The sequence below is a fragment of the Thalassophryne amazonica genome, chromosome 14 (assembly GCF_902500255.1).
Source record: "Thalassophryne amazonica chromosome 14, fThaAma1.1, whole genome shotgun sequence".
Lineage (NCBI taxonomy): Eukaryota > Metazoa > Chordata > Actinopteri > Batrachoidiformes > Batrachoididae > Thalassophryne > Thalassophryne amazonica.
In genome coordinates, this window is record NC_047116.1 from 27,943,180 (window position 1) to 27,966,632 (window position 23,453).

Genomic DNA, 23,453 nt, shown 5'->3' on the forward strand with positions numbered 1-23,453 from the left:
TTAAAGAATTTCCTTTTCATAATGCTGCGTTGTCATTTTTGTCAGTAATATTACAAAAGTCATTCCTGCATTTCTGAAACAAAACTGGTTGCATCTCCATCAACACAATGAATATGTCCCATTCTGTCACTGAGAATAAATCAGCATCCTGCTTGTCATTGCTGTCTAAAATTAAAATGACCAAAAATGGTTTTCTTCCTGATAAATAATCACTTGTTGTAAATGTGTGTCCTGTTGTTCATATCTAAGATGATGTTCCAGTTGTCAACAGGTAAAATGTAATGGATACTTTCATTCTGTAGAGGCAGTTTAAAGTGATGCTATTTTTCAAGTGCAAATTGGAAACCCTGAATCCTTTACTATATTCAGTGTGTACATGCTTTGTTTTTTAATAAATAATAAAAGTAATGCTAAACAATAGCGCAGGACTGAGAACTAAAATTTACAGGTGCTGTTTGGTAAGTGAGCAATTATGAAAAAAATACTCATTTTTAAATATTGCTGAAATGCTCTAGGATAAATTCGAACAACACTTGGAAGCCAACATTAGCGTAACCAATAGTCCACTCTTCTGTGCTTCTGGTAGCCATATTTGCTAGCATGCTGCAGTTGAATTAATATCACTACAGATTTAGAGATGTTATCACAATAAATATGCCAAAATTGGTCTTTCAAAGATTAATATAATGCTTCCTAATTAATGAAAATATTAAATGTCATTTCTCACAATGTTATGGATCCTGATATGTCACTAGATCTAGATTTAGTCCAAAATGTAATGTTTTCTTCCTTGGTCTATGCTGCATCTTTCTACCACGTTTTGTGGCAGTTTTTGTGTAATCCACCTGAGAACAACTAATAATGTTAACTGACCAACATAATTATGGCATCATCATAAGAAAATCCTAATTTTATCCAAGTAACTTCATCAAACATGTGGGAGAAAATACAAATTGTTATGATCTGCACAAACTAAAGTCTTTAGATTGAAAAAGTTCTTTTAACACTAGCAGAGAACCTGAAAGTAAGATTGGGTTCTTACGATTTTAGCTTCACCTTATTTGTTTGAGAAACATTCATTTTAATTTAATACTCAATAATCAGTTATTTTCTCCCCCTGTTTTCAACCTTGCTTGTGTTAGGCCCGACTTGTTTATTGTTTCTGTGTAAATCCGATACCTTGAGATTTTACTACAATTCACATTTTTTTCCCCCAGTTGCCCTGACTACAGTGTCTCTGTCACTCCCAGTTTGGCTACCTCTTATTTTTTTGATGCTCAGATTGACGGACACACATGCTCTAACTGTACCAGAGGGATTAGCACTCAGTCCCATTCTGCCCTCCAGCTATTTTTGGATAGAGTTGCCAGCTCTTTAAAAGCACAGGTGTCAGATATCCATTTTTGTGAAAAGAGAAAGATAAGTTGTTGTTTACAGAATAATTGAATTTGCTCTTGCAGCAAAAAGAGAAATTTGACTTTGGTTGTAAAACTTTCCTCTCCTACTAGTTAATGCCAAATTTGAATACTACTACTGATATGCTGCATGTGCACATTTACATTTTGATTTAAGCTTGTTGGTAGTTGATATTCATTGTCAAAAATTTCAAGATAATCCCATCAAAATTTGGCTCCATTTGCATTTATGTGAAGACCCAGTGCCCATTAAACCTGCTGAGAAAGCTGAGTTCCTGGATTTGCAATATGTAAGACAAAGCAGCAAGTTTGAGTTTATAGAAACTGCAGAAGTTTTTAATATATTCTCAGTTCATTGTTAAAATTGTTGTACACACAGTGTCTATTTAGCAGGCAGTTTATAATATTTAGATAATAAATGGCTGAAGGAGAGGCTTGTTCTGCACTTATGTCATATTTCAGTGAAATTGTCAGGTTGTAAAAACACAATTTTTAGTATTTTGCAAATTGGATTATATTGAAAAAGTATGTTAATCTTTGCTTATACTGTACCACACAGCCGCATTGGAAAAATTGGCTTTGAAATTAAAATTTATCAATGGTCTTACCCAAAGTCTTATGTATTAAAAAGTTCAATTTACTTTATATATAGTACACTGTGTAAATGCTGTCTGGATAGCTCCTTACTACACCAGCTATCCTTAGCTTCAAATTGTTTACAGCTCCCAAGTGTATTTCATGTCTATTTGTGTTGGTTGTGGACAGCATTACTCCAGAAGCTATTTATTTGTGTATTTATTTATTTATTTATTTTTACTATACTTGATGACATGAAAAGCCTGGCCCAGAATTATACTTTATTTTTGTACTGAATCCAGAAAATATATTTTGACATGTTAAGATAATGCTTTTGGCCTCTGTGGAATTATGCATGCTAATGGGGGTCCACCAAGTTTCCTTTGTGTTTGACATTGGCAGATTCAATCCTTGTAGCTCGTGCTCTTCATGCAAATACATAAGTTGTTATACTCACAGTGCTACTATTAATTGTAGTTGTGTTAAAATAATTGTTCCATGTAGCCAGTTTGTGCCACATTAATGGCACCATTATTCTGTACTAAAACAATTATTTATTTTGTTTTCACAGAATATACAGACGCTTGAGGACTACAGTAAGAAATACCAAAGGCAGTTGAAGATATGGGTTGGACGACTGCTTCTTTACTCATCTCTTCTCTACCTGATGACATGTGCGATTGTGTATTTCTGGTATCTGCCTGAGCAGCTGATGGAACGACTAGTTTTATTTCTCCCCTTTCTTATATTTCCATTGTTGTAAGTATACAAGATAACAGATCACATTTTTGGTGTCATGTAACTGTAACCAAATAATCTTTGTTTAAATTACTTTGCTTATAGAGTGTGGCTACTTCGCAAAATGCTTATTGCTCTGTTTTCACAAAGAACAAAAAAAACCAGTAAGTTTTATATATACGCACACACATACAGCACACACAAAACATTTTATTGAAACCCTTTTCTTCCTCCCCAGGTGAAAAGCTGGAGGAACTTAAATCCCAAAAAAGGAAAATAGTAAGTGGTCCTTGTTTAATTTGAGGTAATTGACGATGACCATTATAGATTTGTGTTGTCATTTAAATTCGATTTCAATTTATTAATTTATATAGCGCCAACTCACGACAAAGTCGCCCCAAGGCACTTCACATAATTCACAACAACACAAATTAATCTAAAATCAAAATTAAAAGCAAGAAAAGCACAGTAAAAAGATAAAACACAGTAGAATAAAAAGAAATTACAAAGCAAACACAAACAGATTAAAAAATTAATGATAAGACAGTCTAAAAAAGTGGGTCTTCAGTCTTGATTTCAAAATCTCCACCGTGTCAGACTGCCGAATAACAGCAGGTAGAGCGTTCCAAAGAGCCGGACCACGGTAGGAGAAGGCTCTATACCCCACCGGGTTTTTGTTCATCCTCGGAACACACAGAAGCCCTGTGCCCTGCGAACGCAAGGGCCTCGCAGGTACGTAGGGCTTAACCAAAGTCCGCCAGGTAGGAAGGTGCCAGTCCATGAACAATTTTATAAACCAACAATAAACCTTTAAAATCCGATCTGGCAGAAACCGGTAGCCAATGAAGGGATGCCAGAATGGGAGTAATGTGGTCAAACCTTCTACTTTGTGTCAAAAGTCTGGCAGCAGCATTCTGTACCAACTGAAGTCCTCGAATGCTAGACTCCGGCAGGCCAGAAAATAAAGCATTACAATAATCCAATCTAGAAGAGACAAACGCATGAATCAGAGTCTCAGCATCAGCCATAGACAGGATGGGGCGAATCTTCGCTGTATTTCTCAGATGAAAGAAAGCAGTCCTCGTAATTTCCCTAATGTGGAGGTCAAAGGACAACGTAGGATCAAAAATTACCCCAAGGTTCCTCACTTTGTCAGTATGATGCATAACACATGAACCTAGGCTAAGCTCTAGTTGATCAAATTGATGCTGATGTCTTGCTGGACCAAGAACCATCATTTCAGTCTTATCAGAGTTCAAAAGTAGAAAGTTGCTAGACATCCAACTTCTCACTGCTGCGAGACAGTCCTGTAAAGATTTTATGTGGACAGGATTTCCAGCAGCTATCGGCATATACAACTATCATCAGCATAACAATGAAAAGCAACCCTGAAACGCCGCAAAATGTTCCCAAGGGGTGCCATATACAGGGAAAAAAGCAGGGGACCCAGAACAGATCCCTGCGGAACCCCGAACGTCATGCCCTTAAAGTCAGAGGTAGTGTCATTGCACAAAACACAGTGGGAACGGCCAGACAGATAAGACGTCAGCCACGCAAGAGCAGTTCCAGTAATCCCGAAACAGTTTTCTAGCCTATCAAGTAGAATATGATGATCAACTGTGTCAAACGCAGCACTGAGATCCAACAACACCAATGCTGTAGTAGTATCCGAGTATATTGCTCGCAGAAGATCATTAACTACTTTAATAAGTGCTGTTTCTGTGGAGTGATGTCTTCTAAAAGCAGACTGCAGTGGCTCAAAAAGATCATTCTCAGTAAAATAGTCCACAAGCTGCCGTGAAACCACCTTTTCCAGAATTTTAGAGCAGAATGATAGATTTGATATTGGCCTATAATTTTTCAATACACCAGGATCAAGATTAGATTTCTTGAGTAGTGGTTTAACCACGGCAGATTTAAAACAATTTGGAACAGATCCAGAGTTTAAAGAAAGGTTAACAATTTCCAGCACAGTCGGCCCAAGAATGGGCCAAAGATCCTTAAACAATTTTGTTGGTATAGGATCAAATAAACAAGTTGTGCTTCTAGTAGACATCACGAGTTTTGTCAGCACACCTTGTGAGATACTGTTAAATTCCGTGAATCTAGGTAGCACCTCGGTGGTAGTCCCCAGCTCAGTAGCTGAATACAATGACTGGACCAAAGTATGCTGAGATGTGCTCAACCTAATATCTTCTATTTTCTTTTCGAAATAGTCCAGAAAGTCCTGTGCTGAAAAAGGAGAACGACCAACATGTGGCTGTCCATGAATAAGAAATGCCACCGTATCAAACAAGAACTTTGAGTTATGCTTGTTTTTGGTGATCAATTCAGAATAATACGCCTGCTTCGTAGCCAATAAAGCATGCTTATAATCTAAAATAGCTTCACGCCACGCAAGGTGAAACACCTCTAGTTTGGAACTATGCCATTTCCGTTCCAACCCTCTAGCCTTCTGCCTAAGGTCACGCAAATAACTGTTGAACCAAGGTGTCTGTGCTTTGGGAAGGCGTGGCTTTAATAGAGGAGGCGCAATCTTATCAAGTGTGGTTTTTAGCACTAAATTCAGGCTATCTGCAAGACTGTCTACAGACTGAAATTTCATCAAGCTTGAAGTTAGGATTTCAGGTAGTCTTGCTTCGAGTTCAGTCAAAGTTGAAGGTTTAATTCGTCGCTGCAATGATAGGCAAGGTTGTTGCTCCACTAAACGCGGCAGCGTAATTGTAAACATAATAAGTGAGTGGTCAGAGACCGCTGATGCAAGAGGCAGGATGTCGATATTTGTGACAGCAAGGCCACGTGCAAGAACCAAATCCAGAGTATTACCACTGATATGCTGATAATTCAGATTCAAATTTATTTATATAGCACATTTAAAACACAGCTATAGCTGACCAAAGTGCTTCACAATAATAGTAATACAAAAGTTTAAAATATTAAAGGAAAATAATAAAATAAATAAATAAATAATCTAAAAATACAGAGCAAAATAGCAGAGCAAAGCATACACCACTTAGTCAGTGTTGAAAGCCAGGGAGAAGAGATGAGTTTTCAGTCTGGACTTAAACTGTCCCACAGACTCTGAGGACCTGACAGTCAGCGGAAGATCGATCCAGAGTCGTGGTGCTGCCACAGAAAAGGCTCTATCACCTCTGGATTTAAGCCTGGCTTTAGGAACAGCCAGGAGAAGCTGGTCATCTGACCTCAGAGCCCTACGTGGAGTGTACGGCTGCAAGAGCTCACTCAGATACATTCGGCCTATACAGTGCAGACACTTAAAAATAATCAGCAAAACTTTATATTTAACATGAAAGCTGACAGGGAGCCACTGTAAGGTGCAGAGCACAGGGGTGATGTGCTCATGCTTCTTTGTTTTAGACAAAAGGCGGGCTGCAGCATTCTGTACACTCTGCAGGCGCTGTAGGGAGCGCTGGTCCAGTCCAACATAGAGAGCATTACAATAATCCAGACGTAACGTTATAAATGCATGGATGGCTCTTTCAAAATCAACTCGAGTAAAATAAGATTTAATCTTGGAAAGAGTCCTCAGCTGAAAGAAGCTGGCCCTGATGACAGAGCTGATGTGCTTATCAAATCTGAACAATGGGTCAACTATCACCCCTAGATTTTTTACAGAAGGGTGGCAAAAAGTGGACAGAGGACCAACACTATCTATACACTATAACACTGTCTTGTCCTTGTAGAGGATTACTTTGCCCGAACACTAAAATCTCAGTTTTATTTTTATTAAGATTCAGAAAATTAGCTCTCATCCAGACTTGTACATCATTTAGACAGTCCTGTAGTATTTTTACAGCAGCCTGGGTATCACACGAAATTACAGGAAGGTAAATCTGAATGTCATCTGCAAAACAATGAAAACAGACTTTGTGCTTTTTAAAAACAGACCCAAGAGAGATCATGTACAAAGCAAAGAGAAGTGGTGCTAAAATTGAGCCCTGGGGCACGCCATATTTAAGAGGAGACACAGAGGAAGGGTACTGTCCTACATTAACAGAAAAACTTCTGTTGGAAAGATAGGACCGAAACCAATTTAGCGCTGAACCCTTAATACCTATGTGCGTCTCGAGGCGAGTCACAAGGACACTGTGGTCCACTGTGTCAAAGGCTGCAGATAAATCTAAAAGTAGAAGAACCGCAGAGTTCCCAGCATCAACAGTTAAAAGAAGGTCATTGAAAACTTTTAAAAGGGCTGTTTCAGTACTGTCTTAATTTAAAACCAGATTGAAACTTCTCCCCTATTTCATTAAGATCCAGATAAGCCTGCAATTGGTCATAAACAGCTTTCTCTAAGACTTTAGACACAAAGATTTAAGATGAGTGATGCTGTTCCTGTCAATCTTTTTTTATGCTCTATCACTTTGTGAATGCAGTAATATTAGAGGAGAGGCACTTTAATATTTACATGTGGGTTCCCCTTGGGGAGTAGATGCGCTGCTTCAATTTTTGGGAAATTCTGTACACAAATTTGTGTATTATTAAGAATGAAATTGTGTCTTTTTCAGTCATTATATATCATTACCACAAAGTGGCAGACATAATATATTTTTAAATGATTAACTTATCTTAATCAGGGCTGTGAAAACTCCGCGGATCCGCGGGATTCTGCGGATTTCATCATGGGGGGGTTAGTGATGTACTCTTTAATCGTGAACATCACTGAGTTTTTAAAATGCTTATCGCAAAGCATTCTTTTTTTACGACATCGTGTAAGTTTTATAAGTCCGAGGACACTGATCTGTGTGTTACAGATACAAATCAGTTTCCTCGGATCCGCGGAATTTCGCAGACGAAAACTGCCACTCAAAGTGTAGCTGTTACGAAAGTTGTCGTAAAGCAGGACTGGTTGGTTGCTGTGGCGACGCTGTGTTGCTCCTGTGCGGCGCTTAAGCTAAACTTAGCATGTGGACATCCCAAACTTTTAGAGCTTTCAAGTTTTTAAAATAAGATTTGTGCAGCATGTTTGTGTCACGGACTGACGTCGCACAGAGAGAAGATGGCAAGAAAGACTGTTTGAGCAAGTCTTATAAGGACAAGAATCCGTGGAATCGTCGCTGGCTTCATCAACACCCGTGAAAGATAAAAGAAACGGGAAAAGTGAACTAAAGTGAAAATAAACATTCTGCTGTTCAAACAGGATTTTAGACAAGATTATGTGACTTTTTTCACTAATCTAGACTTTCTTTCATTGTAAAAAAGACATTGTGGTTTTGAATGGATTTAGGCTGCATGAATTTACACAAGAATATAAGTGATTTTTTACTATAAGGTATGTTACTGATATTTTACCATGATTTTCCAAATATTCTACAATCTTTTTCTATTCTTTTCAGTCTTCATGAATTTCATGTAGTTTAATTGTTCTGAGTTAATGCATAATTTGGTTTACAATTAAAAGCAAAATCATTCCAGGTCCTACTTCCACGTCATATTCTGTTATTTCAACATCATCATTGACAGGTCAAATAAAAGGTTGAATGTAGGGTCATTTAAATATGCACTAATTTTGAGATTTGTTCTTCCAGGAGATGCTGAAAAAGTATCATTAGATAAAAATTGAATTCTGGGGCTCCACAGGGCCTTAGACCCCAGCTCCTGGGGAGCTGTACCCCCCCGCAAATTTTCCTCGGATTTCACAATTTTCATTTCACAGCCCTGCTTAATGTGCCAAAACTGTTCTGATAACTGTATATGATATTCACAGAGGTGTGACGACATACATGCATATATTAACCCTCTGGAGTCGAATGATGCGCCTCCGCGTCAAGTCACATGACTTAATTAAGTGGACGAAGTGCACAATCCACTGCACTCTGAGTCTCCCTTTTAATGCACGTCAAAGGTGCAGTCTTCAACCTTTACCCCACTTTTTAAATTTTGTTAATAGGCCTAGTATAATTGACTTATGAGTATTTTTACACCATGCGTTTTCATGAATATTAATGTTATTTTTGCTGCGCGTTTATGTAGACACCCACAGCAGAAAGGATCATTTCCTTCTCTACTGCAGCAGCGACAGCAGTGGGAAGAAACATAACTCCTTCTTTTTCATTGGTGGAAAATGCACAAGCTAACCAATCACAACTCACTAACCCCACGTGTGTTTGATCATAGCCCACCGACCCCACGTAGTATTGCTTGTGGGTGCACACTTTGTGAATGACGCGTGCAAACTGAGTTTTTCTTCCTTCTCCCCCTCTGCCCGAAGCAACACAAGTAAAAAACAAAACATGAATTTGTCTTTATCACTGGTGGAAAATAAACTACATAAGCCAATAACAATGATCCCCAAGCCACATAATTTGGTTGTTGTGGAAGGGAATAATGTGGGTTGTTTGGCGAGGAGAGAGAAAGGCAGACAGCAATTAGTTTTGGTATTTGAGAGGTTTGAGAAATATTTGGCGTGTTTGAAGTGTGTATTATTTTGGTGGAATATTTAGCGTGTGTGGTTAGTCTGGTGGTGGTGTGTTTTATTTATTAATTTTTTTTGGTTTGTAAAAATGATGTGTCTTACGAATGTTGAGCATGCACTTCAGTTATTTTTTTAATTGAATAATTTTGAATTGAATCAGACAGTGAGGATTCTGATGATGCGTGATAAATGGTAATGGGTTGCATTTATATAGCGCTTTTTCCATCTGCATCAGACACTCAAAGCGCTTTACAAATAATGCCTCACATTCATCCTGATGTGAGGGTGCTGCCATACAAGGTACTCATAACACACTGGAAGCAACTAGGGGATTAAGGACCTTGCCCAAGGGCTCTTAGTGATTTTTCCGGTCAGGCTGGGATTTGAACCAAGGATCCTCTGTTCTCAAGCCTAATACTTAACCACTAGACCGTCACCTCCTCCATCTTTTGTTCTTGGTGAGCAACCAGAGCAGGTGGATCCACCGACATGCGCACAGATCTCCACAGTGGATTGGATTGCGCCTCTCCTTCCACCTTCTCCAGGACTCTGCGCTCCAGAGTTCCTGGAACGCAGAGCAGAATGCAGACACACATTGCTCCAGCAGTAAGCAGGCTCCAGGGGTGGATAACACAGGTAGAGAGTCCAAAGTTTTTTTTTTGGCCACTAACACAGTCAGGACAGTCCATCACCAATAAAATGCTACAAAAACAAGGAATTAGGGAAAAATACACATGAATATTGAGGTGGAATATCTGTACAAATTTTTGGGGCTTCTGATGTCCATTTAACAGGATTTTTTTTTTTCTGAGTGTCACAAATATAGTTTTGTGGCATCTTATTGCATGTAAATAGCCACAAAAAAATGCCTGAAACATTTCCTGCATTTTATTGTGAATTGTTTATAATTTTGGTTATGCTACATTTTTACATACATTTTTTAAATTTACAATTTATATTTGTGCTCCGTGTTACAAAAATGGTTTGTTAAACATATTTCTGGTTTTCACAGTTAAAAAAAAACAAAAAACAAAAAAAAAACTAACTTTTTTCTGATTTGAATTTTAGATTTTGGGGTGATCTTAGGGTCGATATGTTAATGCAGCGTGTCAGAATGAAAGAAAAACTGTAAAGTCACACAGGTGAGGTTGTACTGAAAAAAATGACACCAAACAAGGCAAGGTAAACTGTTTTTTAAAGTCAATTATGAAGGTAAAACCAAAAGTAGTCAAAAATGCTCAATAATACCCAAGACTCCAGGGGGTTAATGAGGACCTACATAGTGTTGATTGGACTTGAGACACTTTAAGTACCTCTTGTTCTTAAATGTGTTAAACATATTGTACACACTCCTTATTGCTTGTAAGAACTACAGGATGGTATGAAAGCATAGATTCATTGACAGTGTCATTAGATGCGTAGGAGAAAGATAATGTATAATCCCTGTAGAGTCGGCTGTAATTCAGATATTTAGTGTTTTTCATGGAAGTGAAGACTTCAGTGTGTCGGTGTTGTTGGTGATGTTACTGTGCCTTTATTGACAAACAGAAAAAGCAGTCTTCTGTGTAAATTGATGACATTTGATTGGTACAGTGTCTTAACCCAGCAAACCACTCTGCTAATGTCATTTTAATTAATAGCAGTTAGCACTGGAAAGAAATAAATCTGAGAAATTGCTTGTCATCCTCTGTCAACACTAATAACTTTCAATAATTAGGGCTGATGGATTTTCACACTCTCCATTATCGAAGTAGCGAATGTAATTATTCTTCATATAATATCTAAACATTTGGTACTTATTTTAAATGAAGATGCACAATTTAGGGAAGTGACTAAATTATGTCTTATTTTAGTTATTTGTAGCATCAATGTTGGTAATTCTGATGATATTTCTGTTGACAGAACACAGATTAATTATGTCACGTACATAATAACCCAAAAGGAACCTCAGCACTTATGGAACCAGATTGATAGAAATCTGTGGTTAAAGAGATCCATAGACAATGCTAACATGGTGCTGTGAATTGACATAGCCACAGTACTATGGAACGCCCTTGTGTCATGGATATTAACCACCCAGGCATACCTTGTACATCCCACCTCTCGAAAGTAACCAGATATCTTCTGCAACTAGGTGAAATGTGGGTGACCTCTTAGCCTTCTCCGGTTGCTGGGGTCCTCAACACTGAGGCACCTCCATGCTGGATCATGCGCAGATCTGACAGCTGATATTCTCTTACAGTGCAGGTTATACTCCTTATCTGAGTCTCCCTAAGCAACTGTTCAATTTTACACCGGTAGTCTTTCCAGCAGTACCCAAGGTTTCTCAGAAGACACCTAGTATCAAAGATGTCCAGTTGTTGTCTTAGTGCTCAGTCACACCAGAAACAAACAGGAGACTAGAGTGACACCCAAATTAGCATAACTGCATGCAATCACCTTGCTATCATGTAGCAATCGTGAAGCCCTGACTTTACCGCGTCAAAGATGGTGATCAGGTCTGTGGTTGTCTGCAGTGAGCTGCACATTCATATGGCACTAAAACGGTGTCTGATGGCGAGCCACTTGTTGTGGGTGTGCATAGAACGGGGTCAAGTTGACAATTGCATACAGTTTGTTGGAAGTAACGCAGAGAATGACTGTGACAAATAGGGGAGCAGAGCAAATCTGTTGCCATCTACAAACATACATTGACTCAAGGTTATTTGTTCTGGCAGAATCAAATTTGGCTCAAGTTGTAGAAAATAAGTACATAAAACTCTGAATAATGCATGGATAAAATATTTTACGGTGCATCTGGAAAGTATTCACAGTGCTTCACTTCTTCCACATTTTATGTTAAAGCCTTACTCAAAAATAGATGAAATTCATTTTTTCCCTCAAATTTGTACTCACAACACCACATAATGACAACTTCAATTTTTTTTTAATTTCTGCAAATTTATTAAAAATAAAAATTTAAAAATCACAAGTGCATAAGTATTCACGCCCTTTGCTCACTACTTTGTTGATGCACCTTTGACAGCAATTACAGCCTCAAGTCTTATTGAATATGATGCCACAACCTTGGCGCACCCATCTTTGGACAGTTTTGCCCATTCCTCTTTGCAGCGCCTGTCATGCTCCATCAGGTTGGATGGGGAGTGTCGGTGCATATCCATTTTCAGATCTCTCCAGAGATGTTCAATTAGATTCAGGTCTGGGTTCTGGCTGGACCACTCAAGGACATTCTCAGAGTTGTCCAGAAGCGATAAAGGATCTACAGCCAAGCATGATCGATTCAAGCATCTTAGAAGCAAAGTCCAGTCTGAGCTGCGTCAGATGAAGGAGAAATGGTGGGAGGCCAAGGCTGTAGAACTCCAAGGGTATGCAGATGAACACAACTCCAAGAAATTCTTTGATGGCTTGAAGACAGTGTATGGACCATCCCCCCAATGCCATGGCACCTATTCGTGCAGCGGATATTACTCTGCTCACTGAGAAAAGTGACATTGTACAGCAGTGGTTTGACCACTTCAGTCAGTTGCTGAACAGACCATCCCAGATAGACCAACAAGCAATCCTGGATATGCCCCAGCACCTGGTTATGTCATCACTTGAAGACCCCCGGATCTGGAGGAGACCAGGAAACCAATCAAGCAGCTTCAGATCGGCAAAGCTTCAGGCCTGGATGGGGATTCCCCCACTCCCGAGATTTGCAAGAACGCTGGAGAGCCCATGGCCGTCAAGCTCACTCAGCTGATGCAGCAGTTCTGGGAGGCAGGGTCAGTGCCGCAGGACTTCAAGGATGCTAACATCAGTCACCTGTATAAAAACAAAGGTGACAGAGCATTATGTGACAACTACAGAGGCATTTCACTATTGAGTATTGCAGGGAAGATCATGGCCGTGCCATCCTGAACCTCACTACACTCCACCCGCTGGATGATGTCGTGTCCCGAGAGCCAGTGTGGCTTCAGGAGCAATAGGGGAACAACTGACATAAATGGTAAATGGACTGCATTTATATAGCGCTTTTCCATCTGCATCAGATGCTCAAAGCGCTTTACAATTATGCCTCACATTCACCCCGATGTCAGGGTGCTGCCATACAGGGCGCTCACTACACACTGGGAGCAATAGGGGATTAAAGGCCTTGCCCAAGGGCCCTTAGTGATTTTCCAGTCAGGCGGGGATTTGAACCCATGATCTTCTGGACTCAAGCTCAACACCTTAACCACTAGACCATCACCTGCCCTAATGTGATAAAACATGATCTTCGCACTTCGCCAATTGCAAGAGAAGTGTCGGGAACAGAACCAAAACCTTTACATCCTGTTTGTTGACCTGACGAAGGCTTTTGATACTGTCAGTCGTCACGGTCTGTGGTCCATACTACATAGTGTCCAAGCTCGGATGCCCACCGAAGATCGTCAGCATTATCAGATCCTTCCGTGATGGCTCGTGTAGTGGAAAATGGCTCTATGTTAGACCCCTTCCCAGTGTCCATCTGTGTGAAGCAAGGACGTGTCTTGGCACCAACCCTGTTCAGCTTCATGTTTGCTACTATGCTGTTCTCTGCATTCTCCAAAACTAACACAGGAATCACTGTTTGCTACAGATGTGATGGCCATCTATTCGACCTGAGATGACTGAAGGCCAACACCAAGGTCCTTGAGGCTCTTGTGCGCGACTTCCTGTTCGTGGATGACTGTGCTCTTGCCACACTCAGTGAGCCAGAGCTGCAGGAGCTTTCCAGCTGCCTGGCTACTGCAGCCAGAGCCTTTGGTCTGTCAATCAGTTTACACAAAACAGAAGTGATTCTTTAGCCTGCACCTGGCCTTTCTCCCCCAAAGCCCAGCATTGAGATAGAGGGCACAACATTGAACAGCGTTGACTCTTTCACCAACTTGGGGAGCTGCTTGTCCTCAACTTACAGCATGGACAGGGAAGTCTCAAACAGACTGGCAAAGCCAGGTGCTTCCTTTGGCAGGCTGTGGACTCGCATGTGGAGTGAACGTGGCATCACATTACGCACCAAACTGGCAGTCTACAGAGTAGTTGTGGTCACATTCCTACTCTGTGGTTGTGAAACATGGACCCTGTACAGGAAACATTTTAGAACCCTGGACCAATTTCATCTCCGCTGCCTGCCGAAAATAATGCGCATCTTGTGTGAAGACAGGGTCTCCAACACAGAAGTGTTTTGCAGAGCTGGCATTGAAGGACTCATCACGAAAGCACAGTTGAGGTGGGCTGGGCATGTTGTTCGGATGGTCGACTCACGTCTCCCAAAGGTGGTCTTCTTCTCAGAGTTGGCTTCTGACGTGCAGCAGCCAGCTGAGCTCAGCTCAGAGGTATGGAGAGACATTCATGCCAAAATGTCTGAAAGGAAATGCTTTTGACAAAAACTGCAAATTTTATTTATGCCCAGAGATCAAGGATACAGTGACCAATTATATATTTATTTACTTTAAGACTAAATAAAATGTTGACATACAAAACCTGTAAAGCCTACTTTTAGTACACAGAAAATTCACAAGAGGTATCAATAAGGAATCGGATTGATAAGCAGAATTGATAATGGTATCTATCGATAAAATCTTATCAATACCCATCCCTACCTGCATCACCAAGGCAGGATGTAGCATGTCCAGATTGTGGACGCATTTGTGTGTCAGACTTCGGCTTGCGCTCGCATATGAGGATTCACTGAAGTCTTCATCGCTCGCGATGGACTTTGATGATGAGCTTCCGTCTGCCCACTCTACCACACAGGTCTGATTGGCGGCTTGCTGCTGAGATGGTTGTTCTTCTCTCTCCACTGAGGAATGCTGGAGCAGTGACAGAGCGACCATCGAGTTCTTGGTCACCTCCTTGACTAAGGCCCTCCTCCCCCGATCTCAGTTTAGACGGGCGGCCAGCTCTAGAAAGAGTCTTAGTGAATCTGAACTTCTTCCATTTATGGATGATGGAGGACACTGTACTTATTGGGAGCTTCAAAGCAGCAGAAATGTTTCTGTACCCTTCCCCAGATTTGTGCCTTGAGACAATCCTGTCTCAGAGCTCTATAGACAGTTCTTTGACTTCATGCTTGGTTTGTGCGCCGACATGCACTTTCACTGTGGGACTTTATATGTAAACAGGTGTGTGCCTTTTTAAAATGATGTCCAGTCAACTGAATTTACCCCAGGTGGACTCCAGTTAAGCTGTAGAAACATCTCAAGGATGATCAGTGGAAAGAGGATGCACCTGAGGTTAAGTTTGAGCTTCATGGCAAAGGCTGTGAATACTTATGTACATGTGGTTTCTTTTTTTTTCTTCTTTTTAATAAATTTTAATAAAAAAAATCACAGTCATTTTGCGGTACTGTGTGTTGAATTTTGAGGAGAAAAAAAAAAGACTAACATAACAAAATGTGGAAAAAGGGAACCGCTGTGAATACTTTCTGGATGCACCGTACGAATATGTTCCCACCATTTTCTTTCCACACACATTCCATGTCCACTTTATTACATCACACCACACAAATTACCATATTGTCACTGCACCGGCCCTGTCCTTTGCCATGCCATGCTGTGCAAGTTTTCATGTCCACATGTGGGTTGAGCAATAAACTACAAGCAGATAAACAGCTTTCCAGGCAAAAGTACACATTTATATTCAAGCACACACTCAGATATGCTCTATGTGTGCATGCGGGTCACTGGCTGCATGCTTTGAAAGTAGGGGTGGTTTAATTCTCTTTTTAGTGTCAGCACCACGGAGAGTTGCAAAATTCAGTCAGTAGCTCACAGTGACGCTGCAGCAAGTCACCGTCCATCGGCTTCTATAAATATGGCCATTGTCTTTTTGGCTGCTCCCATTTCTTTTGTTTGGGGTTGCCACAGCGGCTACAGGCAGATCCGCATTGCTATTTAGCACAAGTTTCACGCCAGATGCGTTTCCTGATGTAACTCCAGTTTTACCCAGTGAAACGCACACAGCCCCTGCTGTTCTGATGAGGTCTCCCATCCAAGTACTAACCAGGCCCCGCACTGCGTACCTTCTGAGATTTGATGGGATGAGGCTTACACAGAGTAGACTGACTGCTTTTATAAATCTGGCTCTTTAAATAGTTTAGAAACCTGCATATACACTAGTCATGCATGTGCGTGTGTTTAAAAACCCACCGGTTTGAAAGTATTTAATCGCCATACATAATCATCCATTGAGGATTAGGATAATTTTCATGATTGGTTGGGGCAGGTAGCACAACACAGGATCACCAGCCAAATTTATTATATTTTTATTGCTGCTACTACTTGGGTAATATAGTCTTCTCCATTCAGCAACATTTTGGTTAAAAACTGGTCTTGTTTCTCACCTTATTAATGAAAGTGGACCATGGTCGGCACCCATAAGCCGCAAAATATAAAATATTTTCTATTCTGCCTCCATGAAAATCTTATTATGGGTATTGCCTCTACTGGTGGTTGGCTCTCACTGCGGTATTGTATCACTTCCTGTTCCGGAGCACAGCGGTGTTTTGCTGTATCTGTTAGCTGTTTAATCTGCGCAGTTAGATTGATCTAGATAACGATTTGTTTCACAGTGTAATCTTCACGTGCCTTAACTAAAGCACTCCGTCTGCTGAATCACCTCTAAATTATTTACACATTATTCACTTTGTGTGTTTTTAGGAATCCGCTAGCTTAGCGCAGCTACTAGCTCTTAGCCGGTTTAGCATGGCGGCTTCTCCTGTCTCTCCCGCACTTTTCTGCTCTGGGTGTGAAATGTTTAGTTACTGCTCGGCCTCCTTTAGCAGTAATGGTACTTGTAATAAGTGTAGCTTATTTGTAGCTTTGGAGGCCAGGCTGGGCGGATTGGAGACTCGGCTCCGCACCGTGGAAAATTCTACAGCTAGCCAGACCCCTGTAGTCGGTGCGGACCAAGGTAGCTTAGCCACCGTTAGTTCCCTTCCAGCAGATCCCGAGCAGCCGGGAAAGCAGGCCGACTGGGTGACTGTGAGGAGGAAGCGTAGCCCTAAACAGAAGCCCCGTGTACACCGCCAACCTGTTCACATTTCTAACCGTTTTTCCCCACTCGGCGACACACCCGCCGAGGATCAAACTCTGGTTATTGGCGAGTCTGTTTTGAGAAATGTGAAGTTAGCGACACCAGCAACCATAGTCAATTGTCTTCCGGGGGCCAGAGCAGGCGACATTGAAGGAAATTTGAAACTGCTGGCTAAGGCTAAGCGTAAATTTGGTAAGATTGTAATTCACGTCGGCAGTAATGACACCCGGTTACGCCAATCGGAGGTCACTAAAATTAACATTGAATCGGTGTGTAACTTTGCAAAACAATGTCAGACTCTGCAGTTTTCTCTGGGCCCCTCCCCAATCGGACCGGGAGTGACATGTTTAGCGGCATGTTCTCCTTGAATTGCTGGCTGTCTGAGTGGTGTCCAAAAAATGAGGTGGGCTTCATGGATAATTGGCAAAGCTTCTGGGGAAAACCTGGTCTTGTTAGGAGAGACGGCATCCATCCCACTTTGGATGGAGCAGCTCTCATTTCTAGAAATCTGGCAAATTTTCTTAAATCCTCCAAACCGTGACTATCCAGGGTTGGGACCAGGAAGCAGAGTTGTAGTCTTACACACCTCTCTGCAGCTTCTCTCCCCCTGCCATCCCCTCATTACCCCATCCCCGTAGAGACGGTGCCTGCTCCCAGACCACCAATAACCAGCAAAAATCTATTTAAGCATAAAAATTCAAAAAGAAAAAATAATATAGCACCTTCAACTGCACCACAGACTAAAACAGTTAAATGTGGTCTATTAAATATTAGGTCTCTCTCTTCTAAGTCCCTGTTAGTAAATGATATAATAATTGATCAACATATTGATTTATTCTGCCTTACAGAAACCTGGTTACAGCAGGATGAATATGTTAGTTTAAATGAGTCAACACCCCCGACTCACACTAACTGCCAGAACGCTCGTAGCACGGGACGAGGCGGAGGATTAGCAGCAATCTTCCATTCCAGCTTATTAATTCATCCAAAACCCAGACAGAGCTTTAATTCATTTGAAAGCTTGACTCTTAGTCTTGTCCATCCAAATTGGAAGTCCCAAAAACCAGTTTTATTTGTTATTATCTATCGTCCACCTGGTCGTTACTGTGAGTTTCTCTGTGAATTTTCAGACCTTTTGTCTGACTTAGTGCTTAGCTCAGATAAGATAATTATAGTGGACGATTTTAACATCCACATTGATGCTGAGAATGACAGCCTCAACACTGCATTTAATCTATTAGACTCAGTTGGCTTTGCTCAAAATGTAAATGAGTCCACCCACCACTTTAATCATATCTTAGATCTTGTTCTGACTTATGGTATGGAAATTGAAGATTTAACAGTATTCCCTGAAAACTCCCTTTTGTCTGATCATTTCTTAATAACATTTACATTTACTCTGATGGACTACCCAGCAGTGGGGAATAAGTTTCATTACACTAGAAGTCTTTCAGAAAGCGCTGTAACTAGGATTAAGGATATGATTCCTTCTTTATGTTCTCTAATGCCATATATCAACACAGTGCAGAGTAGCTACCTAAACTCTGTGAGTGAGATAGAGTATCTCGTCAGTAGTTTTACATCCTCATTGAAGACAACTTTGGATGCTGTAGCTCCTCTGAAAAAGAGAGCCTTAAATCAGAAGTGCCTGACTCCGTGGTATAACTCACAAACTCGCAGCTTAAAGCAGATCACCCGTAAGTTGGAGAGGAAATGGCGTCTCACTAATTTAGAAGATCTTCACTTAGCCTGGAAAAAGTCTGTTGCTCTATAAAAAAAGCCCTCCGTAAAGCTAGGACATCTTACTACTCATCACTAATTGAAGAAAATAAGAACAACCCCAGGTTTCTTTTCAGCACTGTAGCCAGGCTGACAGAGTCAGAGCTCTATTGAGCCGAGTATTCCTTTAACTTTAACTAGTAATGACTTCATGACTTTCTTTGCTAATAAAATTCTAACTATTAGAGAAAAAATTACTCATAACCATCCTAAAGACATATCGTTATCTTTGGCTGCTTTCAGTGATGCCGGTATTTGGTTAGACTCTTTCTCTCCGATTGTTCTGTCTGAGTTATTTTCATTAGTTACTTCCTCCAAACCATCAACATGTCTATTAGACCCCATTCCTACCAGGCTGCTCAAGGAAGCCCTACCATTAATTAATGCTTCGATCTTAAATATGATCAATCTATCTTTATTAGTTGGCTATGTACCACAGGCTTTTAAGGTGGCAGTAATTAAACCATTACTTAAAAAGCCATCACTTGACCCAGTTATCTTAGCTAATTATAGGCCAATGTCCAACCTTCCTTTTCTCTCAAAAATTCTTGAAAGGGTAGTTGTAAAACAGCTAACTGATCATCTGCAGAGGAATGGTCTATTTGAAGAGTTTCAGTCAGGTTTTAGAATCCATCATAGTACAGAAACAGCATTAGTGAAGGTTACAAATGATCTTCTTATGGCCTCAGACAGTGGACTCATCTCTGTGCTTGTTCTGTTAGACCTCAGTGCTGCTTTTGATACTGTTGACCATAAAATTTTATTACAGAGATTAGAGCATGCCATAGGTATTAAAGGCACTGTGCTGCGGTGGTTTGAATCATATTTATCTAATAGATTACAATTTGTTCATGTAAATGGGGAATCTTCTTCACAGACTAAGGTTAATTATGGAGTTCCACAAGGTTCTGTGCTAGGACCAATTTTATTCACTTTATACATGTTTCCCTTAGGCAGTATTATTAGACAGCATTGCTTAAATTTTCATTGTTACGCAGATGATACCCAGCTTTATCTATCCATGAAGCCAGAGGACACACACCAATTAGCTAAATTGCAGGATTGTCTTACAGACATAAAGACATGGATGACCTCTAATTTCCTGCTTTTAAACTCAGATAAAACTGAAGTTATTGTACTTGGCCCCACAAATCTTAGAAACATGGTGTCTAACCAGATCCTTACTCTGGATGGCATTACCCTGACCTCTAGTAATACTGTGAGAAATCTTGGAGTCATTTTTGATCAGGATATGTCATTGAATGCGCATATTAAACAAATATGTAGGATTGCTTTTTTTGCATTTGCGCAATATCTCTAAAATTAGAAAAGTCTTGTCTCAGAGTGATGCTGAAAAACTAATTCATGCATTTATTTCCTCTAGGCTGGACTATTGTAATTCATTATTATCAGGTTGTCCTAAAAGTTCCCTGAAAAGCCTTCAGTTAATTCAAAATGCTGCAGCTAGAGTACTGACAGGGACTAGAAGGAGAGAGCATATCTCACCCATATTGGCCTCTCTTCATTGGCTTCCTGTTAATTCTAGAAAATAATTTAAAATTCTTCTTCTTATAAGATTTTGAATAATCAGGTCCCATCTTATCTTAGGGACCTCATAGTACCATATCACCCCAATAGAGCGCTTCGCTCTCAGACTGCAGGCTTACTTGTAGTTCCTAGGGTTTGTAAGAGTAGAATGGGAGGCAGAGCCTTCAGCTTTCAGGCTCCTCTCCTCTGGAACCAGCTCCCAATTCAGATCAGGGAGACAGACACCCTGTCTACTTTTAAGATTAGGCTTAAAACTTTCCTTTTTGCTAAAGCTTATAGTTAGGGCTGGATCAGGTGACCCTGAACCATCCCTTAGTTATGCTGCTATAGACTTAGACTGCTGGGGGGTTCCCATGATGCACTGAGTGTTTCTTTCTCTTTTTGCTCTGTATGCACCACTCTGCATTTAATCATTAGTGATTAATCTCTGCTGTCTTCCACAGCATGTCTTTTTCCTGGTTCTCTCCCTCAGCCCCAACCAGTCCCAGCAGAAGACTGCCCCTCCCTGAGCCTGGTTCTGCTGGAGGTTTCTTCCTGTTAAAAGGGAGTTTTTCCCTTCCCACTGTTGCCAAGTGCTTGCTCACAGGGGGTCGTTTTGACCGTTGGGTTTTTTCTGTAATTATTGTATTCCTTGCCTTACAATATAAAGCGCCTTGGGGCAGCTGTTTGTTGTGATTTGGCGCTATATAAATAAAGTTGATTTGATTATGGGTTGCAGTATGACTGATTGATAAATATGTTATTGCATAAATTATGTGGTCTTGGCAGGCTTTATATGGTTTATATGGGGAAGTGGGCTAAAGTAATTACCAGAAATCGCCAGTAGTTTGCCACATTGAAATGTGCCTTGAACTGCACACATCCATGAAGGTCCGTGCCATTTAGCTTCTCTGAAATGACCCATAGAAATGACGTCAGATTACTTCAAGTTCTGTTAGTCTCCTGTGAACACAAGCATTTGTGTGAAAGGGGTTTTCTCCTGTTTATGCCAGGCATGGAGGCTCGTGAAAAGATGCTTTTGAAACAAATCACAGGGTGTCTTTGTGCCCGCAAAACAGTCCAGGCCTCTGTGTGCAGATGAAAACAAAACAAAACCAAAAAAAAAAAAAAAAAATCAGCAATCCAAAACAGGTCTGTTTCTGTATATGTGTCAGATGAACAGAAATTCCTGAATGATCACAGCTAGGGCTGTGTGATAGGACAAAAATCCTGATGATAATATCCTTCATGACATTTTATGTAAATTCAGTGAATTAATATTTTATACATAATGGCCACATGCAAAGGCCCATTTCATCTTACAATTTAAATTGTCAAGTCTGGGAACAAGAAAACTGACCACTTCCCCAGGAGTCCCTTCAAGGCGACACCTCCAAAACGCATAAACACACCTCGCATTGTCTGTTTGTTAGAGGAACAAAGAGTGAGGGGGTGGGAGGAGTTTACATCTTTAAAATAGACTGATAATTTCTTAATGTTTCACAGTGGTTTGCTCTGTGTGGGGGTGGGGGGGTCCCCGATTGATTTCAAAATATAAACTTTACTCTTTTTTGCAGCTTGAAGAAGTTATGGAAACTGAGACTTACAAAAATGCTAAAATGATTCTGGAGAGATTTGATCCAGATTCCAAGAGAAAAATTGTGAGTATTGTTGCTTCATGGTTATGATAAAATTAACATTGTGTTATCTTGGATTCATGCCTTTTGCATTGAAAATGAACTCCTGCATGCTATTTCTGAAGGAGCTGGAATCCACTCCAATTGGACCTCAAATGGCTCCAAAACCAGGACAAGGTAAGTTCTGATAATGACAGCACAATTTCAACAGGCCTGTGTTTCTTTGACACAGCTTAACACTGTGTGGTTTTTCCATATTAGAGCTCCGCCAGCGCAGTGTCCCAAGCACCCCAGTGGCGGGGTACCCTGCAAGCAGCGCTGGTGCTCGTCCTCCTCTTGCCGCAGGGCCTAGTATCTCTGGGCGATCTTCCCACTCTGCTCCTGGTGGACCCCCAGAGAGGGGCCTGTCAGCTATAGCTGCTCAGCAGAGCTTGATGAGGAAGTCTGTGACCCCTGGAACACCTGTTCCAGGAATTGGTAAGTTACCTGCACACAGAGGGACCACATCATAATGTGGTCGATTAGAGTGTGATTTAGTGTTCCCCAGTTTCGTGTCCCCAGTTGCTCAAGGCTCTTTGGTGTGCATTGTCAGCAAGTAAGGTATATGTTGTAGTTGTAGCAGATAATTGAATGTAATATTCAGTAGTCTTGCTAAAAGGCAGAACTTTCCTCAAACAAATGCATGTGAAGTAAGACCAGCAAATGGCAGGGACATTGGATGTACCCATTATTTTGTAACATTCTGGAGAATATGTTTGTGTTTTGTGTGTTTGATTGGTTTAAATATTTTGAGAACCAGCCAGTCAGCAAATGGAAAAACTCCAATAAATAAACAGCCAGTATATCAGAAAGAAAATGTATTGAACATTTAATATTGATTATTTCTATACTCTGATTACTATGAGTTAAAAATAGGAAAGGAAAGCCGCTTGAGGAAGCAGCATGCTGTAATTGCCAAGTGGAATGCCAACTGTGAGGTACACACGAAGCAGGATTGTGTTAACTATGATTAATTAGCCAGACCTGCATTTGTTCTCTGGGCAATGGTGCTGGAATCTCACTAAATGTCTTTTAATGTTTGGTGAAATTGTCTTTGGCATTGGGAACACCTTGCAAATGGTTTACATGACTTGATGTTATCACCTGCTTCTGTTGAAAATTGAAAGTGAGAAGCTATTTGATACAAAGAGTCACCACAGAGTTTCCATATGTTGGTAAATTAATAACCAGCAGGACACCGAGACTCTGCCAAGTCTCACAGAAATGACCAGTCATCTTCCTATGATTGCTCTTGATGTTAGATTATATTAA

General features: G+C 40.6%; 1 protein-coding gene across 2 annotated transcripts in view; it reads left to right on the forward strand.

Annotated features, from left to right (window-relative positions):
- lnpa (limb and neural patterns a) overlaps positions 1-23,453 on the forward strand; it is a 43,390-nt gene that overhangs the window by 14,374 nt on the left and 5,563 nt on the right. For both annotated transcript variants that reach the window (XM_034186664.1, XM_034186665.1), the window contains exons 4-9: positions 2,563-2,750; positions 2,835-2,893; positions 2,968-3,008; positions 22,083-22,166; positions 22,268-22,319; positions 22,404-22,619. In XM_034186664.1, coding sequence (XP_034042555.1) covers positions 2,563-2,750; positions 2,835-2,893; positions 2,968-3,008; positions 22,083-22,166; positions 22,268-22,319; positions 22,404-22,619 — 640 coding nt within the window. The remainder of the gene's footprint in view (positions 1-2,562; positions 2,751-2,834; positions 2,894-2,967; positions 3,009-22,082; positions 22,167-22,267; positions 22,320-22,403; positions 22,620-23,453) is intronic.